The 20,102-nt window shown below is 51.4% G+C and overlaps 2 protein-coding genes across 5 annotated transcripts in view; both read right to left on the bottom strand.

Moving 5' to 3' along the window:
• The window catches only part of ODAD1 (outer dynein arm docking complex subunit 1), a 40,330-nt gene extending 30,410 nt beyond the window's left edge, over positions 1–9,920 (bottom strand). The window contains exons 1-2 of the mRNA XM_081515405.1: positions 9,807–9,920; positions 8,587–8,866 (exon numbers count right to left, since the gene is read on the bottom strand). The gene's annotated coding sequence lies outside the window, so the exon portion shown is untranslated. The remainder of the gene's footprint in view (positions 1–8,586; positions 8,867–9,806) is intronic.
• TMEM143 (transmembrane protein 143) lies at positions 1,542–19,983 on the bottom strand. 4 transcript variants are annotated; one of them, XM_081515413.1, is made up of 8 exons: positions 19,942–19,983; positions 19,353–19,593; positions 17,761–17,865; positions 11,463–11,657; positions 9,807–9,934; positions 8,587–8,866; positions 3,270–3,459; positions 1,542–2,635 (listed from the first exon to the last, which is right to left on the bottom strand). In XM_081515413.1, the coding sequence occupies exons 2-8, from the start codon at positions 19,569–19,571 to the stop codon at positions 2,379–2,381; spliced, it is 1,374 nt and encodes a 457-aa protein (XP_081371539.1). In that variant the 5' UTR covers positions 19,572–19,593; positions 19,942–19,983; the 3' UTR covers positions 1,542–2,378. The 4 variants fall into 4 exon arrangements, with proteins under 4 accessions (XP_081371539.1, XP_081371541.1, XP_081371540.1 ...); XM_081515415.1 differs by lacking the exon at positions 11,463–11,657; XM_081515414.1 differs by lacking the exon at positions 17,761–17,865.
• Between the last annotated feature and the right edge of the window lie 119 nt (positions 19,984–20,102).

Below are 20,102 nucleotides of genomic sequence, written 5' to 3'. Positions count from 1 at the left end.
CACAGACCCGAGGACCCCAGTCCTCCTGGTGCAAGACTCAGGATTCCTCCCAGCCTAGATATTCAGGTACTTTTAGGTAAGAACCAGGCGTCTGGGTTTCAGTCGTCCCTCCTTGGCCAAGGGTCTCTCTCTCAGCCAAGCAGGATGTGTGTCTTGTTCTAGGTTACTGAGACCTGAGACCCTTTGCTGCAGTGCAGTAATGCCTGCACCTGGCCAATCGGTCTCCTCCAGTTACAAAATGTAAAGAAACTAGGAGGGACTAAAAATAACTGCGTGCATGCGCATTTGGGGCACATTCTGGACAATAAGATACAAACAGACCAAAAAGCCCAACTGCCACTTCCGAAGAGCCAGGAGCAAAAGCAGGGCACTACACACATACTCCACCAAGGGGGTGGGCAAACCACCTAAGCCGCCCCTCCACCCCACCCCTGGACACATCCTTACCCTCACCCCATAGAAGGGACCAGCTAGCCCCTCCTTAATGGAAGTTGTTCTCCACCCCCCTCAGTTTTCCCCTGCTATAGCAGGAGCCCCAATAAAGCCTTGCCTGAACTCCTTGTCTGGCCTCTTATCAATTTCAATTGATTAAGAAGGCCAAGAACCCTCATTGGTAACAGTGGTCTTTTTTTTTCTCCCTCGGACACTTCCTCTGGGAAGATACTTTTCCATTTCCCTCTTGAAACCCAGCCCCTCTTCTTCCCCCATCCTCTGCAAATGTTGCCTCTAGTCCACGTGACACCTCAGTAAAAACTAGATGAAACGCCACCTCCTCCACCCCCGCTTCTCCAGGCCCAACCTCACATCAGGACACTTGTGAGAAGGGGAGAGGCTGGGTTTTAGACCAACCCATCCCCAGGCGGTGTGTCTTTGTGCAGTGAACAATCTGCTCTATCTCAGGTGTTCAGAAGACCCAGTGCTTTGGGGAGTCAGGTCCTCCCTAAGATCCTCTTCTGTGACGCAGCCTATTTCATCAATTACAAGCCCAGTCTCTCTCCAGAACTACAGCTTTCTTTGCCAGTATGTGCATGTTAGTAGCTCAGTCGTGTATGTTTTGACTCTTTGTGACCCCACGGACTGTAACCCGCCAGGCTCCTCTGTCCATGGAATTCTCTAGGCAAGAATACTGGAGTGGGTAGCCATTCCCTTCTCCAGAAGATCTTCCCAATCCAGGGATCAAACCTCCTGCATTGCAGGCAGATTCTTTATGGTCTAAGTCACCAGGGAAGCTGGAAAAGTGAAAGTCACTCCATTGTGTCTGACTCTTTGCGACCCCATGGATTGTACAGTCCATGAAATTCTCCAGGCCAGAATACTGGAGTGGGTAGCCTTTCGCTTCTCCAGGGGATCTTCCCAACCCGGGGATTGAACCCAGGTCTTTCACACTGCAGGCGGATTCTTTACCAGCTGAGCCACAAAGGAAGCCCTAGGGAAGCTGGGGACCCACCCAAATGCATTCCCCCAAGACCCAGAGTCTCTTCTTTCCAGGATTCCAAAACTTTCCTTCTTTACAACCCCTGCAGCTCCCAGACTCATCCAGATTTATGAAACATGATTTATTCCTTTGGGAGAAGGGACAGGGGAGAAATTGATAGACCAATAAATATTGCACAGGGTACTGGTGGAGGCAAGATCCAGGCCGAGGTAGTTTCTGTAGAAAGGGTGAGGGACCTGGGCAGCGAAGGCACCTGAGATTTGTTGTGGGGGGCTGTTTGAATGTGAGCCTTGGTTTCTGGTTCCTCCTGGCCCTCAGCTTTCTGCCTGGCACAAAGCTTCCGACCCCTTCAGCCTGGACAAGCTGATCGGCAGTTGACCAAATGGCCTGCCTTATAAGTAGCAGCAATTGATAGAAAGAGCAGGTCTCCTTCAGAAATTCTGATTGGTTGCTTCTCTGCAGGGACAACTGGCTGCCCAAGGTTGGTAGTGCCCGGCAGCTGTCTCACTGGCAGTTTGCCAGAGGACCGGACTAAAAGGCTCTCATTGGCTGCAGGCTGGAGCTCCGCCTCAGTGAACATGACGGGCATTTTGCCCGGTACGGGCTAAACGGACAGTGATATATGGCCTCCGGAGGGCACAGTTTAACAACCAGGACTGGTGGTGTGTAGCGTTGCACGGCTGTGATTGGCTGGCCCTCCCTCTTCAGCCAAACTACGTTTAGTTTATGATGAAGGAGGGAGTAAGTGATGGACCAGAAGCAAAGCCAAAAAGCTTTGATTGGCTGTTCATCGGAAGAGGGGCGCCTGGCAACGGCGAGCAGCCTCAGTGGGCGGTTTTGTTTAAGAAAACCGCATAACGGAAGTGGTAACGAGTAATTGCAAGTTGACGAGTGGCGAAGCATCTTAGCCATGATTGACAGCTTGTCAAGGAGGAGGTGACGCTTAGTTCCCAACCAGGTGGCTGGGTTGGGCTGGGCCGAGAGGTTTCTCTAAGGAGTTGTCATCGCTAGGTGCGGGCTCGGGGGAAGAGATAGTAGCCAACAGGTCTAGTTTGGGGAGGCCCGGGGGCGGGTACATCCCGACGGTGGGGGGCAGGGCGTGCAGGTGGGCCAGGGCCCTCTTTCCGTTGAAGGCCACGTCACAGCCTGACTGGGCTAGAAGCCAGTTCTCCACCTCCGACTGGAGCCACTGGGAGGTCTCTGCTGGGGGAGAGGCAGGTGTGAGGTCAGGCAGACCCGAAGGACTAAGAGTGGGCAGCGGGGAGGGTGCAGGACAAGGAATAAGAGGGGTCTGGGTTTGGAAGAAGCCCAGCGGAGTGGGATAGAACCTAGGAGGCTCAACGTTGGGGCTCTCATCTGGGGACCAGCCAGGGACTCTTGTTCAGGGAGGAGCCATCTGGGCTTTCTAGTAAGGGAGTATTTGGGTTGGCATATAAGAAGCAGCGGATGGGGAGTGGGGAGCATATCACAACAGGAGTCCAACCCAAGACTCCTATCGCGGTTGAGGTTGAGAGGTCATCCCAAGGAAGGGGCAGGCCCACTGAGATGGGAACAGGGTCAGGGGTCCCGACTGTTGAAGCCGGTTCACCAGCGCGAGCCGGGTTTGGGAGGCGGGCATCGCGGGGATGGAGTCACTTGGGCAAGGCCGTCTGAGACTAAGGGGACTACCGACTCCGTAGTGGCGGGGTGGAGTTTGCTCCAGGTGGGGCCACGTCTGCGCCCAGCAGTTAGGAAGGGGTGGGGCCTATGGGGAAAAGGGCCGCAAGAGACGGGGCGGGACTTAGCAAGTGAGGGGCTGCAAAGGGGTGGGGCCTCCTGGCCCCTGCGGGCCTACCTTCCGGCGGGCCCTTTGTGCCCCCGGGCCGCCGGGCCAGGAAGCTGTGCGCAAGCAGCACCTCTTTGGTGTGCTCGTCCTGTGCGCGCAAGACCAGGGCGCTGAGCAACTCTGCGTTGTTGGACGTGCTGCGGTAGTAGAGCATGTGCGCCAGCTCCAGCGCTTGCGCGCTGCGCCGATGTCCGAACATCTGCAGGCGGGACGAGATCCGGGAGGGGCGGGGCCTGCTGGGACTCCACGCCCCGCCCATACACACACCCCACCCAATCACACACGCACCCATATACAACCCCAGCCACACGCACACCCTTAGGTCACTTACGCAGGTACGGCCCTTCCCAAGGGCTCCCGGGACCTCCGCGGCCCTCTCCGGCTCAGGTATTTTTACGCTTAACCCACACGCTCTCGCCCCAGTGCCCCACTGCCTCGGAGGCCGCTGCCCGGGTTTGCTTATCTGAGCTTAACAATGGATGTGTTCGAGGATTCACAGACAAGAGTTTTAGCCTGGGCACTTTTCGTTACAATTTTTTTAAAGTCCTTATCTTCTAGACACATACTTAAGTATTTCCAGATGATGTGTAGAATTTGCTTCAAAATAATCCAGTGGTGGTGGGCAGGGGGGTGTCTTTAGGTGAAACCTGATTGTTACTAATTGTTGACGCTGGGTGCTGACAACAGAGGAGCTTATCATACTATTCCATCTATGCATTTGTTTGAAATAATTTTTTAAAAAGGTCTTAAATATTGTAAAGAGAAGTGTTGTTGTTTAGTCACTAAGTCCTGTCCGACTCTTTGTGACCCCATGGACTGTAGCCTGCCAAGCTCCTCTGTCCGTGGGATTTCCCAGGCAAGAATACTGGAGTGGGTTGCCATTTCCTTCTCCAGGGGATCTTCCCAACCCAGGGATTGAACCCAAGTCCCCTGCATTGGCAGGTGGATTCTTTACTGCTGAGCCACCAGGGAAGCCCAAAGAGAAGTGTTAATGGACAACAAATACTTGATGAGCCGCTTTCCGGAAAGAAGGGAGGGAGAGGCAGGTCTGGGGTCCAGCTGTCTACTGGCTGACCCCTTCCTCACCCTCCATCCCTCCTGCCTGGACCCATTTCCTCATTTCTGTTGTCCCTGAGGATGGAGATGAGAGCCCACCAGTGCCCTCTGGGACTCACACTCAGATTCATCCACCCAGATTTGTCCTTTCATCCACCAACTGAGTTCAGGGCTGCTGGGTCCTGCAGCCCACAGGCCTGGATGCCAGTCCTATCTCTGCCCCTCCAGCTGTGAGGCTGTAGCCAAGACCTAAGTCTTCCGGTAGCCCTGTCTGTGAGCCAAGGCAAATGACAGAAGGTGCACCCGAAGTTAATAAAACACGGCGCAGAGGCTGGCTGGTCACAAGTACTTAAAGATTAGTTACTGAAGTATCTTCTGCCCGAAGAGTGTTGCCCACCCTACACGGAGACCTATGGTGAAATGCCTCTGAAATGAACACAGCCCTGGAAAATCACTGAAATGGCCTGCACGGTCCCAATGACACGCTCTATGTGAACTGCACTCTCTTCTTACAAGGCCAGCACAGTCAGTTTATGTCCCTGCATTGGAACGAATCGCCAATTTCTTTGGTTGGAGGCAAGATGCAAGAATTGGGTGCGTTCGCGACTGTTATGAAAAATACATTGGGTTGTGTGCCTGTTTCTGCCAGGCTTATGGAGTGGAATTCTCGCAGGTTAAGTGAGCAGGTCATGCCATTCCGAGGCAGACACGTGAGGCCAGACCTCTCCCTGGAGAGGGCTCACCACTGGCCAGCTGAATATCCCTCCAACACTTGCCAAGGCCCACGCTGAGCCCAGTGTCTCTCCTAACACAACTCCTCAGTCCCTCCTTCCTCCTCCCCTGGGGTCCATATCTGGGTCAGCCCTACCATCTACCCCATCACAGATCAGACCCCTGACACCATCCTGCCCCCTCCTCACCAGCCTGTCACTCTCTGGCCCCATCATCCGGGCTTGACTCTCTCTGCCCTGTTCCCTCCCCTCCAACCCACCTAATGCATCACCCAGCCTCCTCCCAGGCCTCAGTCTCCACTATTCCCATCTCTCTGCACAGCCCCAGAACTAACCCTGCCCCTCCCTGCTCACACCCTCACATGGCTCCCCAGTGCCCTCAGAGACTCCAAACTCTGTGGCCTGGCCCCAGGGATTTCTCCCACTCAATATCCTGCTCCTCTCCCATGAATGCAGCCCGTGTTGAATGAGCCCAGTCTACCCTGATGGCTTCCCTGAGTGCACCCTGCTCTCTTGAGCTTCTGGGCTTTGGGACAGGCCAAGTGGCCTCCAGTCTTTTCTTGAAAAACACTCACTGTCTTATCGTCAAGGTTCAGGATGGACATCGCTTTCCACAGACAAGCAGCTGCATCCCTGGGTTCCTACAGGGCCCACTGCCACCTCAGTCAGGCACGTGGCTGTCTGTCCAAGGGCCCCGCGCCTCTCCGTCCAGGGCAGGACCAGCCCTGAGGCATCTCTGGGATGCCAGCTCAACAACCCTTCTCAGGCTGCCCCGCGGGCCTCCCCTGGGAACCAGGACATGTCAGGAGCCCCCTCAGCCCAGGAAGTCTGGGAGGGCTTCCTGGAGCCTCTGAGATGAGGGTGAGGAGGGGTTGGTCAGCCTAGCAAAAGGATGCATGTGTGCATGCTAAGTCACTTCAGTCGTGTCCGACTCTTTGCAACCCTATGGACTGTACCCACCAGGCTCCTTTGTCCATGGGGATTCTCCAGGCAAGAATACTGGAGTAGGCCGCTGTGCCCTCCTCCAGGGGAGAGTATGTGTCAGAAGGAGGAACAGCACATGCAAAGGGAGAGAAGGGGAGAGAGGTGGGGGTGGGGGAGGAGCTACAAGTATATTTTGGTGGAGCTGAAGCTGAGAGTTGTGTCAGATGAGGCCGAGGAAGCAGCATCTCTGATGCCAGGTTGTGAGCAAGGCCAGCCCAGGGGCCATCGGGGATGAGCTGGAGGGGACCACTGGGTGGGGGAAGGCTAGGAAGAGGATCTGAGCTGGAGCTGAGACAGAGGAGAGGAGATGGGCACAGAGAGCCTGGGGAGCAGAGCGCCAGGGGGGCAGGAAGGACAGGCTGAGGACTGACAGGTTGGAGGGCAGGGTAACTTCTGGGGGTCTAGCCAGTGACTTGGGGACAACGGGGCCATCCACAGATGGAGAACCAGGAGGAGGAGCAGGTGGGAGAGATGCTGTCCTCCACCTGGCTGCTCCAGACTTGAGTGCGGAGCTCCTGGATCTAGGAGGTGGTAGGGAGCTGCTTGTGGAGACTGTGGAAGTAGATGAGCTCTCTGGGGGAGGGGTAGGAAGAGGGCCGTGTATCCTGCTGCAAAATCAGCCTCCCAGGTGTTTGATCAGAGCAGCTGTCCCAAGATGCAGAGCTGGGGAGGAGAAGGGGGTTTCAGGGGAAGATGGATGCTCTGTGGGCAGCTGGACGGAGGCCAGGGAGGCCTGTGTTTAAGGCACGGAGGGAGTTCCTGATAGTCTAGAGATTAGGATTTGGTGCCTTTGGTGCCATGGCCGGGGTTCAATCCATGGTTGGAGAACGGAGATCAGACAAGCCAAATAAATAAATAAAGAATGAACTTAAGGAGGCTCAGCCTGGGGCATGGAAAAATGTCTAAAAGGGATCAATAAATGAACAGGTGAACTGGGCTTTAAACTGGGTGTTAGAGCCCAAGAGACTTAAGAGTTCTCCACCCTCAAGGGCCACTGAGAGGTGGGACGATGGTCCTCCCTGAGCTGAAAATGCCCATGTCCTCCCCAGACCAGCTCAACACCCTCCTTCCCCTGCCCCTCCGCCCCCGTCTGTGGTTGCCACATTCCCTTTCTGCTTACAGCCCTTCCGTGGCTCCCCTCTGCCCTGCGGACGAAGCCCAAAGCCCCTGCCTTGGCATTCAAGGCCCTCGCCACCCCTCTGGGGCCTTGCTTCTCCATCCTGCATGCCAGACACCATCCCTGTGAGATTCCCCAGGCTGTGCTCACCCCGCCCCTTCTCCACCAGGCTCAATCCTCGCCTTTCAAAGCTTCCCTCAAATGACACCCGACCCCTGGTCCTCAGCAGGAAGTGCTCCCTGCTCCGGCAACCCTCTCAGCCAACGCAGCCTGGTTATTACCTATGGGATTTATTTCTAGGCTTCCTAAGAGCCTTTTGGGATGGCTGAAAACAGCTTGAAAATCAATGAACCAGCAAGTGAATGATCAGGTACAATGGACAACTCTCGCCAGTCCGCACTCCTGGGGCCAGTGCCAACCCCAGGGAGAATCAGTAAAAGGCAGCCTCCTCAAGGCTGTCTCAGCCTCAAAGCAGAGCTCGAGGTTCAGCAAGCAAAGCACAAGTTGGATTCCAGCCCCCATCTGTCCCTTCGGCCATGAATCCTTGGATGATGAACAACCTCCGCAACTGGATGAGGCAGCCCTGCACTCCATGTAGCAGAATCAGGAAGGGAGCTTGTTCAAAACACAGGCCCCAGTCCCAGAGTTTGGGCGTGGGGAAGCCCAGACTCAGGGGACAAGAGCCCAATCAGTAATAATAATAATAAAGGTAATTGTGAACTCTCATATAACACCTTCTGTACTATGGGCCAGGCTCTGTTTTCCACATTCAGCATATTAATGCATTTAATCACCACAACAACCCACTGTCACCTCTGCTTTTGAGATGCACAGAGAGGTTTAAGCAGCTTGTTCAAGGTTACATAGCTTAGGACTTCCCTGGCACTCCAGTGGTTAAGACTCCGCACTTCCACTGCAAGGGGCATGGGTTCGATCCCTGCTTGGGAAACGAAGATCCCACATGCCACAAGACATGGTTCTCACACACACACACACACACACACACACACACACACACAAAAGCTGAAAGCATACGTCACACAGCTAGAAGATGGTAGAACTAGATCAAACCCAGACAATCTTGTTCTAAAACACATCCTTCACCACATCACCAAGTGCCTAGTGAGTGGCTGTGAACACTTGTGTCACAGTGGCCATGTGCCAGCCCGGCACCCATGCTCATTACAGATTCACTCATCTCTTCCTCACAACAGCCCTCCTAGGAGGGTCTCACTATTAAGCCCATTTTCCAGATGAGAAAACTGAGGCTCAGGGCGATCGAGAAACCCTCCCAAGGTTGTGTTGAGTGAATAAGGAAGGGACAGAAAGCCCAACCCGAAGCAGGAATAACCCACAAAAAAAGAGAAACAAACTGATAGGGTGGCCTGACCCTCTAGCTGACCATCAAAGGGCAGGCTTGGTGGGGTGGGTCACTTACCTTGGCGGCCCGCAGGGCCATGAAAGCAGCGAAGAGCAGCAGCAACAGGGAGGTGGCCATCTTGAGGTCAGAGAGCACCACCATGCCCACGTTGACAAAGAACGCCACACCCGAGACAATCAGTGTGACATTGAGGATGGCACGCTGCAGGGTGGACGTGCGCACCTTCAGCTCGGGCAGCAGCTGCTCCAGGCCCTCCAATGGCGTATCCTTGAAGCTCTTCAGCACTAAGTGCCCCTTCTTCGTTCGGGCTGCTAGGACCACCCGCTTAAAGTATCTCCTGATGGCCAGAGATGGAGGGGCAAGGACAGTCAGAACAGCCCCCAGGGAGTCCCCCTCCAACCCTAGGACATTCTCTCTGGCTCTGAAGTCACACCATCATTTTAAAAGCTACTTAACAATGGTGGGAGGAAAGTCAGACGTAAGCTAAGTGTCCAACAAGAGGGGATCAGTAACATGATGCAATCCCCTATTATTGGACACATAGGTTGCTTCTGATTTAATGGACTTGATAAATGAGAGCTGAATAAAAATTCTTTAGTTAATGTTCAAACCCAAATTCTATATATATTTCAGAGTATCTGCGAGGTGCCAAGGAGTGCTATTTAGCTCTGGAGAGACAACAAAATGAGTCAGTCACTGCCTTTGTGGAGCTTATAGTCCAGCATGAGAGACAGATAATTAAGATAATTAAACAGACAGTCTGCAAATATAAATATCTCCTTGGAATAGATTCCTGGAAGTGGAATTACTGGTTTAAGGGATATGAGAGACTTTTTGTCTTTGGTTTTTGTCTTTGAATTCGTAACCATATTTGATAGTCTGATTTCCAGACAGATTGGGTGACTGACAGGCCCCCTGGCCAACTGTGAGACGATATGGCTCTCCTAACAATATCTGTATTTAACTATGTGTTAAAAACATAATGTTCTTCAGAAACCTGGTGGTACCACTTTTTCAGAATGTGGCCTTCCCTCTCTGAGCCTCAGTTTTCCTCATTTGGAAAATGGAGAGAAATGTCCCTATGCCTTCTCTTCCCCTAAGAATTGCAGTTCTTATTTCTCCTTGGGAAGAAGAGGCAGTATTTCATTGACCCTTTCTCCTTCCTTGACTTCCCACCCAGGTCCCAGACACCCAAATCCAGACACTGACCTGTCGGTCCCCTCTCGACTCTAACCTTGCTCCCTCTTGCTGCAGCTGGGGAACAGGGGGCGCCTCACCTCTCTGCAGGGGACGATTTGAAGAAGACACGCTTGGAGCCCACGCTGGACTTACGGGGCATCTTCCCAACTCGCTGGCCCAAGGCCCAGAAATGCATGTAGATATACTGGTCCAAATTTATTGTCACCTGCCAAAGGGAGCGAGAAGGAAGCAAAAGCAGCTGAGCGTAAGCCACAGTGTGAATGCAGGATACTAGAATTACATGCCTCACCCCCAGTGATCCTCTGCCTCCCCACCCACTTCCAGACTCATCATCATACAGTGTGTAGGAAGACAGCCATGTATGGTTGTTCATGTTGTATATTGCACAAGGACACACCACCCAAGATGGCACCATCCACATCATAGTCATCTTTATGACTATATTTCCTAGCATCTATAATGCCACTGATTTTAAGGTACTCTATCATTTTATGAAGCAACTAAAAGGGAAAATATATTGTCAATTAAGCTATGCAACAGGGGCTTCCCTGTAGCTCAGTTGGTAAAGAATCCACCTGCGATGCAGGAGACCCCAGTTCAATTCCTGGGTTGGGAAGATCTGCTAGAAAATGGATAGGCTACCCACTCCAGCATTCTTGGGTTTCCCTGGTGGTTCAGCTGGTAAAATCCGCCTGCAATGCGGGAGACCTGGGTTCGATCCCTGGGTTGGGAAGATCCCCTGAAGAAGGGAAAGGTTACCCACTCCAGTATTGTGGCCTGGAGAGAGAATTCCATGGGCTGTATAGTCCATGGGGTAGCAAAGAGTCGGACACGACTGGGTGACTTTCACTTTCACTTTTCAAACTATGCCATACTACCGCTTATAAGTCACAATCCAATTTCAGGGACGGTAAAGTCTGACTTTAGAAAAAAACACATCTTAAAATCACCAAAATGTGGTGATTTTAGTATTTTGATTATAATACTACAGTATTTAGTATTTTGATTATTAGTATTTTGTTGACGTTTTCTTTTGGCTGTGCCACGTGGCTTATAGGATCTTAGTTTCCCGACCAGGGATTGAACCCAGGCCCCAGCAGTGAAAGAGCTGAGTCCTCACCACTGAACCACCAAGGAATTCCCGTATTTTATTGACTTTAATGGTGAGTATTTTGTATTATTTATTATAGTCAGCCCTCCATAACTGCAGGTTTCATATCTGTTGATTCAACCAACTATAGGATTGAAAAAAATTTTAATTCCAGAAAGCAAAACTGGAATCTGCTGTGTATCACCAACTCTTTTACACAGCATTTACACTGTATTAGGTATTACAAATAATCAGAGATGACTTAAAGTATGCAGGAGGATATACATAGGTTATATGCAAATACTATGCCATTCTATATAAGGGACTTCAGCATCCAAGGATTTCCATATCCTCAAAGGCACTGGAACCAATCCTCGCCCCCCATACCAAAGGACAGCTCTCTTAATAGTTTTCAGGCAGATAGTGATAGAGTCTCTAGTCCTAAGAAGACCTGTATCTTATGATGCTTTTCCAATAGGCGACAGTGAAGTTACCTGAGAAGAGGCACCTTTTTCTATTTCACCAAAGGTGCCACATGGGCTAGTGTTCTGGACTATAGCTCCTAGCAGCCTCTGCTTCCCAAAGGCTCCACTCCCGCCCAAGGTCTCCTGGGAGTTTGGGTTGTTTTCTGGAAGACAAGCACCTGGACCTCATCCTGAGGGTGATGGACCACCAGAGCATAGGCCAGGGTGTCCTCCGTGAGTGGGGAGAAGTTGGCCTGGGCCAGCAGGGGCTCCAGGGCCTGAAGCACTTCCTTCTCATTGGACAGACGCTGAGGGTCTGTAAGTGAAGGCTGGTCAAGAGTCTCCCTGTCAGGGTTGATGGGGTCATACAAGGCCTGAGGAGAGAGTCAGAGAGAAGAAAAATGGGCTAGGTCAGAGCGTGAGGGATTGTGGGTACACGTAAGGATGTTCCTGGCCTCATATTTTAAATAATGGGTTAACCCAAGGCTGGATTTTGGGCCCTCTTCCCGTCTCTACCCTCAAGTTCACAATAAGTTGCCTCACCATCCCATGGCCTTAAACACCACCTCCATGCAGATAACTACCCAACTCACATTTCCAGCTCGGACCTCTCCTCTAAGTTCTAGACCTAATATCCATTTTCGGTTTGTGGGCCCTACCCTCCCCTTCCCCCACGGTAGTAGAGAAGAAGGCGGTTGTGGGGCTGCCCAGATAGACTACATTTCCAGCCTCCTTTGAGGCTAGGTGTGGCCAGGAGAATTCATCCACAGAATGTGAGCAGAAGTAACAGATACACCTTCTCCCTCACTTCTTGTCCCTCCTGCACCTTCCACTCTTTCCTTGTTCTTAACAGCTTAGAACGCTCTCCTGCCTACAACCGAGTTCTGAGCCCACAGAGATGAAAATGGGGCCCTCAGGAGATGGCAGAGCAACAACATGGAAGGAACCTGGGTCCTGGCATCATCTCATGAGGAACAGAGCTGCTCATCTACCGTGGCCCACTTACCACAAGGCTGTTAAATGGGAGAGGAAGAATCCTCCACCTTCTTTAAGCCATTGCCTTGTGGGGTCTGCTTGTTACTACAGCTAAGCCTTTATAGGAACTAATACAAACTCTCTACCTGACATTTCTTTGGGATGTCACGGTTGCCTCAAATCCAACATGTCAAGCCCACAAGATCACATCCTCCCATCCCCATCTTCCAACAAAATAACCATCCTGGATGCCCCCTCCCAAAGCTATTCCCCCCAACCATCCCTGGCCTCTCCCCTGAGCATCAGATTCTCATAATCAATTATGTCTTTGACATCTCCAGTTGGATGTCTAATGGCATCTCAGATCTAACATGATCTAAGGAAAATGTTCCATTTCTTCCTCCTCCCCACCTCAGTCTTCTCCTTTCGGGAAATGGCACTGCGATCCATTCAAATGCTCTGATCAAGAACCCTGGATACATCTTTGATTCCTTTCTTATCATCACCCCCATATCTGATCCTTTAGCAAATTCAACAGACTCTCCGAATCGTTCTGGACTCTATCTTCCTTTCTATCCCACTGCTGCCTTCTTGTCCCAGCCACTATCGCCTCACACCTAAACAGGTGCATCGGGTTTCCGCTTTCCCACCATGTCCAAACCAGCCCCCACGTGGCTGTTACGAGGTGCTTATTGAGATTATAAATAGACCCTATCCTTCCAGCGGCTTCTCACAGCATTTGGAATAAAATCCAGACTCTTTCTATGACCTTCAGTGTCCCATAGAACTGGGTAATGCCTTGTCCATCTCATCTTATGCACCTATCGATGCCGCCCAAAATTGCTGACTGAATGAATGAATGAAAAAGAGCTAGGGACTTCCCTGGCAGTCCAGTGGTTAGGACTCTGTGCTCCCAATGCAGGGGGCCCAGGTTTGATCCCTGGTTGGGGAACTAGATCCCACATGCCACAACTCAGAGTTCGCATGTCACGACTAAAGACCCTGAGTGTCACAACAAAGATAGAAGATCCTGCATGCTGCAACTAAGACCCAGCACAGCCAAATAAATAAATATGTAAAAAAAAAAATTTTAAGAGCAAGCTTCCGGGTGGCTTGCCTATTTGTTCACAGAGAGATGGAGTTTCAGGGTGACATATGCGTCCCAGACTCTCCAACAAGCCGGAGAGGGAAGCACCCCTCCATAAAACGAGCCCCTAAACCCCGCCCTCTGTGTGTCTCTCGGGAGAGGCAGCCTTAAGGAACAACACATCAAGGTCAGGGGAACCTTTTGTTAGTGGAAGGAAACCAGGGAGGCGGTATTCCAAGCGGGAAGAATGGCCTGGGCAAAGGTTTGGAAACGGGAAAGTCCAGGGTCTCCGAGACAATGGAGCCAGATGTCTGATGATGTAGTAGAGAATCGAGCCCAGCAAATCCTCATGTGAACTAACTCCAAGGGCCGGCTCGTGCTGGCCCAGAATAGGACTGGGGCCCAAAGCTAAGGCCTGTGTCCAAGTCCTTCCAGCCAGGCTGACAGAGCAGGTCCCATGGGCCATGTTCTCAAATTCACGGAATGACCTTGAGAAATGCCTTTCCCGGGGCTGAGCTGCAGTTTGAGAGTGAGGGCATCTCAGAGCCGGAGGACAGAGAAGTGCATTCATCTAACGTCCGCTGCGAGCCAGATTCTCTTCTGGGAACTTCACATCCGCCCAGGGCTTCGAGCCAGAAACCTGGATATGGCGGGTGACCCCTGCTGTTCCCTTTCCTCGCATGATTTGTAAATCACGATGATTCCACCTCCAAAACAGAGAGCCACTCCGCCAGGCTCTCTCCTCCCCCAGGATCCGACTGCTTCTCATCTCCTGGGCTGTCGTGGTGGCTTCAGCGCCAGTCTCCCGGCGCCCATCCTCACCCCTAGTCTGTTCCCGGCAAAGCCACCAGAGGGCGCGTCTTGTAACAGAAGTCAGCTCACGTCTGTTCTCTGCTCAGAGCCCTTCCCTGGCTCTCACCTCACTCAGAGTCAAAGCCAAGTCCTCACTGTGTCCCGTAGGGCCCTGAAGGATCTGGCCGCAGGCCCCTCTCTGGCTCATCTCCAGCTTTGCCCCTTCACTCACTCACATCTAGCCCCTCCTACACACCATGCACACTCCAGCCACCGGGCCTTTGCACTCACCATTCCCAGAGATCTCCACATGGCTCACTCGGGCCTCTTTCAGGCTCAAAAGTTACCCCCTCAGTGAGGCTGTCCCTGACTACCCCACCTAAAATTGCAAAAAACACCTCTGCTTTTTCTCCTTAATTAGAGTTACCAGGTTTAGCCAAAAAATAAATAAAATACAGGACACCAAGTTAAGTTGGGTTTCCAGATCAACAATAAATAATTTTTCAGTTTAAGTAAGTCCTGTGCAATATTTGAGGATTGTATTTACATGGACATAATTCTACTTAAAAAAGAAAAATTTTTCATAGCTTATCTGAAATTCAAATTTAACTGGGTTTAGAGGGTTGAAGAGTGTCCCCTAAAAATTCCTGTGCCCTGGGAACCTCAGAATATGACCTCATTTGGAAAAAGGGTCTTTGCAGGTATAATTAAGGTATCAAAGTGAGACCATACTGCATTAGGGTGGGCCCTAAATCCAATGAGAGTGTCCTTATAAGAGACAGAAAAGGACACACAGAGAAGAAAGTGATGTGAAGACGAAGACAGAGATTAAAGTGATGTGCACAAGCCACGGACTGCCGGAAGCTTGGAGAAAAGCATAGGATGGGTCCCTTCCTCTGAGGCTCCAGAAGAAACCAACCCTGCCAGCACTTTGATTTTGGACTTCCAGCCTCCTGAACTCTCAAAGAAGAGATCTCTTGCTTTAAGCCATCCAGTGGATGCTCATGTGTTATGGCAGCATTAGGAAATGAATAAGCTGGGCATTCTATACTTTATCTGGCACCCTATCTGTGGTACTTAGCACTTCTTAACATATTTTACTTCTTTACCTTGTGGAGGGTCAGTCTCTCTCACTAGCGCGTGATGCCATGAGGCAGATACACAGGCTCACCACTGAGTCCCAGGGTCTGGAACCATTCCGGGACACAGCAGGTGCTCAGTAAACATGTGTTGAGTGAATCCAATGAATGAATGCATAAGGGAAAGGAGGCCCAGAGAGAGGTCACCTGCCAAGGTCGCCCTCACTCCTAGTGAAAGACAAAGCTGGCATCTGAACTGGGTCTCTTCTTGTTCTTTGCCTGCTCCAAAATGCTTCCTCAAGGGTCTTAGGTCATCAGCAAATGGTAACCCAGTGTGTCTCACTCACCTCTGATGCTTCTACCCACCCTCTCAGGGTCTCTGTTTAAAATCTGCTGCCTCGGGACTTCCCTGGTGGTCCAGTGGTTAAGAATCTGCTTTGCATTGCAGGGGATGTGGGTTTAATCCCTGGTCTGGAAACTAACCCATACGCCACAGAGCAATTAAGCCCATGAGACAAAACTAGAGTGCCTCAGTGAAAGATCTCGCGTGCCAGTTAAGATCCAACGCAGCCAAACAAACAAATAAATAATAATAAAATATGCTGCCTCAGTGAGAATGTGTGTCTTCGCTGCATATTCCTTCTATGTTTCAATATAGTTAAATGTTTATATAATAACATTTAAAATAACTTTTTAAAGAAAAAGAACCCTGTCTCCAGAGGCCATAGATGCCCCAGAGAAGAGCTTGGAGACCAGCAGAGAGGAGCACAAATCCTGGCTCTCCCTCTTGGGACCTGTATCATCTTGGGCTCAATGGGGCCTTCTTGGAGTTTCGGTTTCTTCTCTGCCCATGGGGCTGCTGGCAGCTACTACTTGGTGCTGCAGGAAGTTGATGAGCCTGATGCAGAGGGGCCGTAGCTGCTACTCATCAAAGCAAGGAGGGGAGCTTTGAGGGGCAGGGGGCAGTAAAGGGTTAATTCAGCAGGCCTGAGTTGTCCAAACCTTGCACATTCCAAAGACCTGGCCTTTGAAGGGCTCCTGGGAGAGACTCTCTAAGCACTCACTCAGTTAATGCTCCTGGTGGTCATGCAGGTTGTACTGTCTAGATCCTCCCTGGACTGTTTCTTAGCCCAGCCTCCTTCGTTGACTTCCAGCCTATGAGCATTGAGTCCATCTCTCTATCCAGCTATCCAAGAGGCAGCTCAAATTTCTAAGTCTAAACTGAGCTCTCAGTCTTCCCTGCAGACCTGTCTCTGCTCTCCTTTCCACATCTCAGTAAGTGGCAGCCGTATCCTTCGGGAGGTGCGGGCATGAACTGCTGGAGGCCCCCGTGACTTCTCTCTCTCCCTCAAGGCCCTGCCCACTCAGCCAAATGCTGATGCCTTCCAACCATTACCGGCGCCTGACCACTTTTCACCACTTCCACTGCTATTACTCTTGTCTGAGCTGCCATTATCTCTTACCTGGACAAACATAATAGACTCTTTAATATATCTCCCTGCCTCTGATGGTCTGTTCCCTGCTGAGCAGCCAGAAGAATCCCATTAACACCCGAATCAGTTCATGACCCGCCTCTGCTCTGAACCCTCCTGTGGCGGCTCCCAGCTCGCTTACATAAAAGCCACGTCTTCAGCACGACCCACGAGGCCAGGCACAATTTCCCCTCACTCCCTCTCTGCTGTCACCTCCTGCCCTCTTTACCTCCAGCCAGTGGTTCTACTGCCATTCCCCCAACACTCTAGGCCCTCACACCTCAGGGCCTTTGCAATTGCTTTTCTCCTGAAAAAGAGAACGTTTTCTCAACGTTTCTTCTCGAGAAAGAGGACGTTTCTACCTGAAATGTCCATCCCTAGACACCCATCGAGCTCACTGCCTCAGTTCACTCAGGTATTAGCTTATCTGTCACCTCCTCAGAGAAGCCTTCCTTGACCACCAGTCTAAAACAGGCCCCTTTCTCATCACTTTCTATCCCATCTTCAATGGCACTTACCACTCCTGGGTGTCATATTTTACATTTTTTGTTTTCAATTTGGCCACACTACGTGGTGAAGAGCCGACTCATTGGAAAAGACCCTGATGCTGGGAAAGATTGAGGGCAGGAGGAGAAGGGGGCGACAGAGGATGAGAAGGTTGGATGGTATCACCAACTCAATGGACATGAGTTTGAGCAAGCTCCGGGGAAACAGTGAAGGACAGGGAAGCGTGCAGTCCATGGCGTGGCAAAGAGTCAGACACAACCAAGTGACCAAACAACAACAACGTGGCATGTGGGATCTTAGTTCCTTGACTAGAAATTGATCCCCTGCACTGGAAACTCAGAGTCTTAACCACTGGACCACCAGAGAAGTCCCTTACATTTACTGATTTATCATCTTCCCACCTGGAGTATCAGCTCCAGAAGGGCGTGGCTTCATCTGTTCTGTTCACTGCTGCATCCCTGATGCTTAGAAGAGGGCTGGACTCCATGTAAGCACTCAGAGAATTTTTGCTGAATGAACGGATAAGCATACAAGGACAATAGGGGCATAGGGTCCCCGTTCTCACCTGCAGCTGGGTCAGGACGTGATGGTAGTGGAACAAGGTACAAAAGTCCACGTGGGCTGTGAACTCCTCGAAGGCCGCCTTCTCCGCAGGAGTGGAATGGAACTCCTGTTACCTCGGGAAGCAAAACATGTCTTTAGGCCTTTCTCTTCTTCCTCATGGCAGGGGAATTCTTTCCTGGGCAGACAATCAGAGCTCTGGGCTCTTTAAAATTTTGTGGGTTTTTTGGGGGGGTGGGGAGGGGGAGAGGACCGATCAATTTCACTGAAAGAAACTGAGGTAGCCCTGAAGACTGAAAAACAGATGGCTTAAAGAGCTAGGGTTTCAAGTTACCACTCTGATACCTACTGGCCAGCAGTCACACAATGCTTATTTGTGTGCCAGGCACTGTTTGCTGGCATGATCTCATCCTCCAGAGGACGCAAGAAGGCTGATGGAATTATAATCCTCATTGTTCACAGGGGACACCTAGGTTTAGGAAAGTCACTTGCAGAGGGCCACACTGTCCGTAAAGGAGAAGCTGAGACTCTAGACCAGGCCTGGTCCAGAGCACACATATTTACCCACTATTTTAGCCTTCCTACCTCAGTGCCCTGGGTGAATGCCATCCCCTCTCTGAGTCTGTTTCTTTATTGGCCACAGAGGATCACACCCTGTTTCCAAAAAAAACGATAGTGACAATTTGATGTGATTACATGTGTCCATATATCTAAATGTGTGTTTAAGTGTGTGTATATATACTTCTGTATATGGATAAAGCCCAGCACAGAACTTAGGCCATACAGAGGCATTTCAGTTCAGTTCAGTTGCTCAGTCGTGTCCAACTCTTTGCGACCCCATGACCCAAAGCACGCCAGGCCTCCTTGTCCATCACCAACTCCCGGAGTTTACCCAGACTCATGTCCATTAAGTCGGTGATGCCATCAAGTAATAATTATTAAATGAAGGAATGATGATAAAGAATAATCACAAGTATGATGGTGACAGTGGGGTAAGAACTTAAGCTGTTAGGGTCAAGCAAGGATCTACTTGCCTCACCCTAATCCCCACCCTGCTCTACAGTCAGTACTCTTTGGTTCAAATCTGAGTCACTAGTCATGACCTTGAGTGAATCACTGCCCTTCTCCTGCTTTAGTTATCTCCTTTGTAAAGTGGGAATAATGGTGGTACCTCTTACTGGGTTGTTCATTATTCAATAATACATGGAAAATGCTTAGCACGGTGCCATATAATAAGAGCTCAGTGTAATATAATTATAGCTTCGTTGGTACAATAATTTTTATTAGGTAGTAATCATTGTAATGATGAGGATGAAGATCATACCCGTTTTGTAGAGGGTAAAACCACCCCCGATGTGAGTGCTTGCTCAAGTCCCCAGAACGAGCTAGAGTCTGGAATCGCTGCTTCATCTACAGCTCGGCGGTCAGTCCCCGGCATTCCAACTCACTCCTCACCCACCTGGGCCTATAAAGGGGAAAGGAACTACAATTCCCAGGGGGAGCCAGGGCATCCTTCTATAGCTTGAAGGGCTGTACCGCCGCGAGGCCTGCCGGGATTCGTAGTCCTCAGGCTCTCGGACCCGGGACGGGCGGTACCTGTATCAGGAGGCGGAGCAGCTGCTCTTTGGAGAACGGGATGTACCGTTCGCGGTACTGCTGGGCCCAGTCGCGGGGCTCCGTGGGGTTCCACATCTTGCGGTACTCCCCCATCTTGGCCGCCAGCGATGACAGGGCCCGGGGGTGACCGAGGAACGAGGGCAACAGAGGCCATACTCGGACACTGGATCCCCAGACCCCTCGGGTCACATGCAGCATGGCTAGACCCTTTCCCCGCGACCTAAACGAGGGAAATGGGGAGAGGTCAAAAGTCATCTGGGGGAAAGGTGCCCCCTCCACCTCCGCGTCCCAACTTCCAGGGGCCGTTTCTACCCCAGGCAGGGGGCAGAGCCCATCCGCCCGCCTAGAAGGCCCTCCTGTCCATCCCCTTCCACACTATTCAGTTGGCCTGAGTCCCAGGCAGGAGTTTTGGGGAAGCGTTTTGCAGGCCCAGTAGCCCTGTGGTAACACAACCTTTGCGGGGTCTAGGCGTCTGGTGAATCTTAAGAGTATAGGATATGCTCCGAAAACTACATAGTCTGCAGGGCCGCCCACCCCTGGCCATGCAATCTTTCACCCTTTCCCTCACCTTTAGGCAACGCTCGACTGTCATTGAGCCTCCTGCGCATGTGCGCCCTGGGCCTCCGAGGTTCGGCTTCAAGCCGCCGTAGGACGCATGCGCAATGCCTGGGTCATCAACGGAGTCCATTTTCTTCTAACGCCCAGTCGTGACTACGCATGCGCAGTCTT

Source organism: Giraffa tippelskirchi, chromosome 7, assembly GCF_054371585.1.
Source record: "Giraffa tippelskirchi isolate mGirTip1 chromosome 7, T2T-mGirTip1v1.2.pri, whole genome shotgun sequence".
In the NCBI taxonomy this organism is placed as follows: Eukaryota; Metazoa; Chordata; class Mammalia; order Artiodactyla; family Giraffidae; genus Giraffa; species Giraffa tippelskirchi.
Note: the sequence above shows the minus strand (reverse complement) of the source record. Positions and strands in the feature narration are given on the sequence as shown.

Excerpts from the sequence above, each read along its gene's own strand:
- TMEM143 (XM_081515413.1), bottom strand. The coding sequence starts at position 19,571 with ATGCTGCATGTGACCCGAGGGGTCTGGGGATCCAGTGTCCGAGTATGG. Across the intron at positions 9,935-11,462 it reads ACCCTCAGGATGAGGTCCAG|GTGACAATAAATTTGGACCA; the intron begins GTGCTTGTCTTC and ends TCCCTTTGGCAG. Across the intron at positions 3,460-8,586 it reads TGGCCCTGCGGGCCGCCAAG|ATGTTCGGACATCGGCGCAG; the intron begins GTAAGTGACCCA and ends TCCCGCCTGCAG.